This window comes from Cynoglossus semilaevis, chromosome 20, assembly GCF_000523025.1.
Source record: "Cynoglossus semilaevis isolate Cse_v1.0 chromosome 20, Cse_v1.0, whole genome shotgun sequence".
In the NCBI taxonomy this organism is placed as follows: Eukaryota; Metazoa; Chordata; class Actinopteri; order Pleuronectiformes; family Cynoglossidae; genus Cynoglossus; species Cynoglossus semilaevis.
In genome coordinates this window covers 5,475,341-5,478,802 of record NC_024326.1, presented here as the reverse complement: position 1 = coordinate 5,478,802, position 3,462 = coordinate 5,475,341, and the positions used below count along the sequence as shown (strand labels likewise).

The following is a 3,462-nucleotide window of genomic DNA, read 5'->3' as shown; positions in this document are numbered from 1 at the left end:
AGAATGAGCTACCACTGCACTGTTGTCGGGAGATGAGGGGGGAGGAGGGGGGAGGGCGGGTGAAGTGATTGAGAGATAAAATATTTGGAAATTAAATAGAAGAAGAACCATGCAATGGGCTTAATAAATAAAGGAAAAACACAGAAAAGATAATGAGCAGCAGAAAATAAATCTGCTGATGTGAATAAATGACCCCCCCCACAGCCTCGTCTCCCCCACAGCCTCGTCTCCCCCACAGCCTCGTCTCCCCCACAGCCTCGTCTCCCCCACAGCCTCGTCTCCCCCACAGCCTCGTCTCCCCCACAGCCTCGTCTCCCCCACAGCCTCGTCTCCCCCACAGCCTCGTCTCCCCCACAGCCTCGTCTCCCCCACAGCCTCGTCTCCCCCACAGCCTCGTCTCCCCCACAGCCTCGTCTCTGCTGTTCCTCCTTCTGTAACAAAATATTTTAAACCATATCTGCATTTCCAGGCCCTGCAGTAACGTGTTCATGTTCAACTACAGTAAAGTGCACGTGCTGATTACTCCACTGTATCACGTCGCCTCCTCCACATTATAACACAGTGATTCATCCACAGTTAATGCATTCAACTTCGGCCATTTATTTTTAATCAAGCCAATTTCATCTTAATTCCTGGCTCGATGGCACATCGATCACTTCCTCCTCCTCCCTCCAACTCTGTGAATGTTAAAAACTGTGTCACAGGACGGGGTCCATTCATTTGCCAGTGTCACACTCACTGTTCAACACTGGCAGAACGGATCCTGAAGGAGGAATATCATTAGTGAAAACGTTCCCCCTCTGGCAGAAAGTGCTGACTGCGGTTTGACTGCTACACGGCGACGTAGTGACAATAATAATTTTCACACCAAACTTTTTGCATAAACTCAACTCTGCTGATAAATTACAGGGTGAGTTAAACAAAAAAGTCATGCACCAAAAAAAAAAAAATCCACCTCCGTTTTTCTGCGGTGAGAAAAAACCCGCGGCCGTCATCGTGATGGCGTGACGCTCATTCATTTTTCTCTCTGGACTTTTCTCTGTCACCCACAATCCTCCACAGAGTTTAGAGACACCACTGGCCCAGTTTTGGTGTACAAACTCGTGGGTTGTGTCCAATTCCCGACGAAGATGAACTGATCTTCATTGGAGCTAACGAAGACTTCTTCATCGCCTCGTGTCCCGACTCTTTATCATTAGTCACAACTTCACTGTCAGCTGTGATTAAAAAGTTTCTGACACTAACTTTACGTTTCTTTTCTTTCTCAAAAGACAAATGATTTGCTTCTACCCAGCCAGCATTTCCTCATGTGTCCCACATGAGTTCACTGGGGCTAAATGGCTGCAGTGAGCAGAGGTTTGAACCATTAAAAACACATGAGGGACTGGAGCTGGTCTTTTTATACCACGGATGGAAATTTAAGCCTCGGGAAAACAAAAGAAAAAAGAAAAAAAACGGACGGAGTAGCGGTAAAAACGAAAGCATTTTCTTTAGTCATTTTAAACATTTGGAGCCAACACCTTCAGACCCCGGTCTTTGTCAGGAAAAGGTTTTCAAATCCAGATGTGAGATCCTATTTAGATTTAGTCATGTGACCTTGTCAACTTGGACGCTGCCTCATTTATATACAGGGTTTTTTTGTGTACTGTACATAAATGAGTCATTAAATAGAAAATGTTTTTACACTTTTTACACTAAATTTTTTAGCAGTTTTCCCTGTTGAAAAAATAAATTAAAAATAAATATTTATTTTATTTATTCCTTTTTCATTTTCTCTGTATTAATAATTGAAGAGATGCGGCTCTTCTTTAATACTTTTAAGCTGAGCTGTCCGTGGTGCTGATTTCACTTGTTGCTGCTGACTCTGTTATTGTACTACGCTCTCGCTTATAGCTCACTCGTAATGAGAAAATCAAAATGAAAAATGAAAAAAAAAAACATAAAAAAAGAGTGAAGAACATGATGAGTGGGCATCATATTATGGGATGTGATGTGACTGACACGGATCAACCTGCTCTGGTTACTGCTAACTAACAGCTGGTGTCACCGTTCTGTGTTAATTCTGAATTAGTAAATGATTTCTTTTTCTTACCCAGTCTCCATCCTGACCGTGGTTCACCTTGTCCTCGCCGCTGCCCTCAGTGCAGTTGCTCCCAGCTCTCGTCCCCCCTCCTCTCTCCTGGCTGTCGCAGGTCCTCGGGGTCCCTCCGTCTGACGTGCTGACTCCGCTCGGCGCCGTCCCGTCGCGGCTCCCCGCGCAACTTCCTATTCGACTTCCCACACCGAGGTCCGCAGCGCCGATGTAAACTGCCCCCGACTCCATGGTCCCCACCATGGCCGCCTGGTTCTGGATGACCAGGGAGTGGTCAGGCTGGCCTCCAGGGAAGCGATACCCCAGCTCAGCCAGGCCCGGTTCAAAGGCGCCCCCTGGTGCTCTTCGCAGAACAGGCAAAGTGTGGCTGCTGTAGCAGAGGCGTCCGTACAGCGCCCCTCCAGGTCCGGAGTAGTTGTGATCCATGCCGGGGTTCTGAGCCCAGCTGTAGGTGCGACCTTTCTCCTGGGCCCGGTGTGAGTAACGTCTGCAAAAAAACAAACAAAAAAACCAACTGAAGTGTTTTGTGTTTTGTTTACGTAACATTTTATGACCAGAGAGAGAGATCGTGAATAAATGTTCTTAAGTTCCTGGCCAACACTTTCTCCACTGGTGCCAATGGCACAACAGTTCTTGGCACCGATGCTCCGTGGAGCAGTATATTCACAGTGTGTGGCTGCTGTTGCTCTTATTTAGTGCAACCAAAAAGAAGCTTTTGTTAAACCTGAACTGAAACACGACGGGTGATTGATTTTTAAACGTGAGTGGAATTGAACGCGTGCTCCTATAGAATGTGGTATTTAATTATTCATACTTCAATATTATGGTACACAGTACATTATGCACGTTGGCACAGGCTCTGCTACATCATGTATTTCATTATAATGAACTAATAAATGTTTGTGTTGGAGCCAAATCCACGGTGTGATGTAAAACCTCAGCGACCTTTGATCATTAAAACACCGTTAGATCATTTAACCACGGTAAATCTTCAAGGAACGTCGTTAGGAACGGCGGATGAAAATATCGTTCAACAACAATATCATCGTAATAAATATAATAAATATATGTAAGAGTTCAGCGGGAAAATCTGTTTAGAAAATGGAAAAGAATTGCAAAAATATTTCAATTTTGAAATTTATAGTATCATTGAGCAAAAAATATATACTCGTACGACAAACGTACGATCAGGGTGGCTGAAAAATGACTCGTAGAATGAAAATGTTGGTAAAAAAAAAAGTTGACCCTAAATGTAGTGAGAAACCGCTAAACAGTAAGTGACGAATGCTAAAGTTTTCAGAAATATAATAATTTAGCTCAAGTCAAACGTTGGCCTATAAAATCATGTGTACAGGTTGGAAGTAAAAAAA

General features: G+C 44.2%; 2 protein-coding genes across 2 annotated transcripts in view; both read right to left on the bottom strand.

Moving 5' to 3' along the window:
• LOC112488729 (uncharacterized) overlaps positions 1 to 2,594 on the bottom strand; it is a 4,889-nt gene extending 2,295 nt beyond the window's left edge. Inside the window, exon 1 of the mRNA XM_025066340.1 lies at positions 2,093 to 2,594. Coding sequence (XP_024922108.1) covers positions 2,093 to 2,518 — 426 coding nt within the window. The 5' untranslated portion in view covers positions 2,519 to 2,594. The remainder of the gene's footprint in view (positions 1 to 2,092) is intronic.
• Positions 2,595 to 3,169: 575 nt separating this feature from the next.
• The window catches only part of LOC103396213 (cadherin-24-like), a 31,513-nt gene continuing 31,220 nt past the window's right edge, over positions 3,170 to 3,462 (bottom strand). Inside the window, exon 10 of the mRNA XM_025052427.1 lies at positions 3,170 to 3,182. Within this exon, the coding sequence (XP_024908195.1) occupies positions 3,170 to 3,182 (13 nt within the window). The remainder of the gene's footprint in view (positions 3,183 to 3,462) is intronic.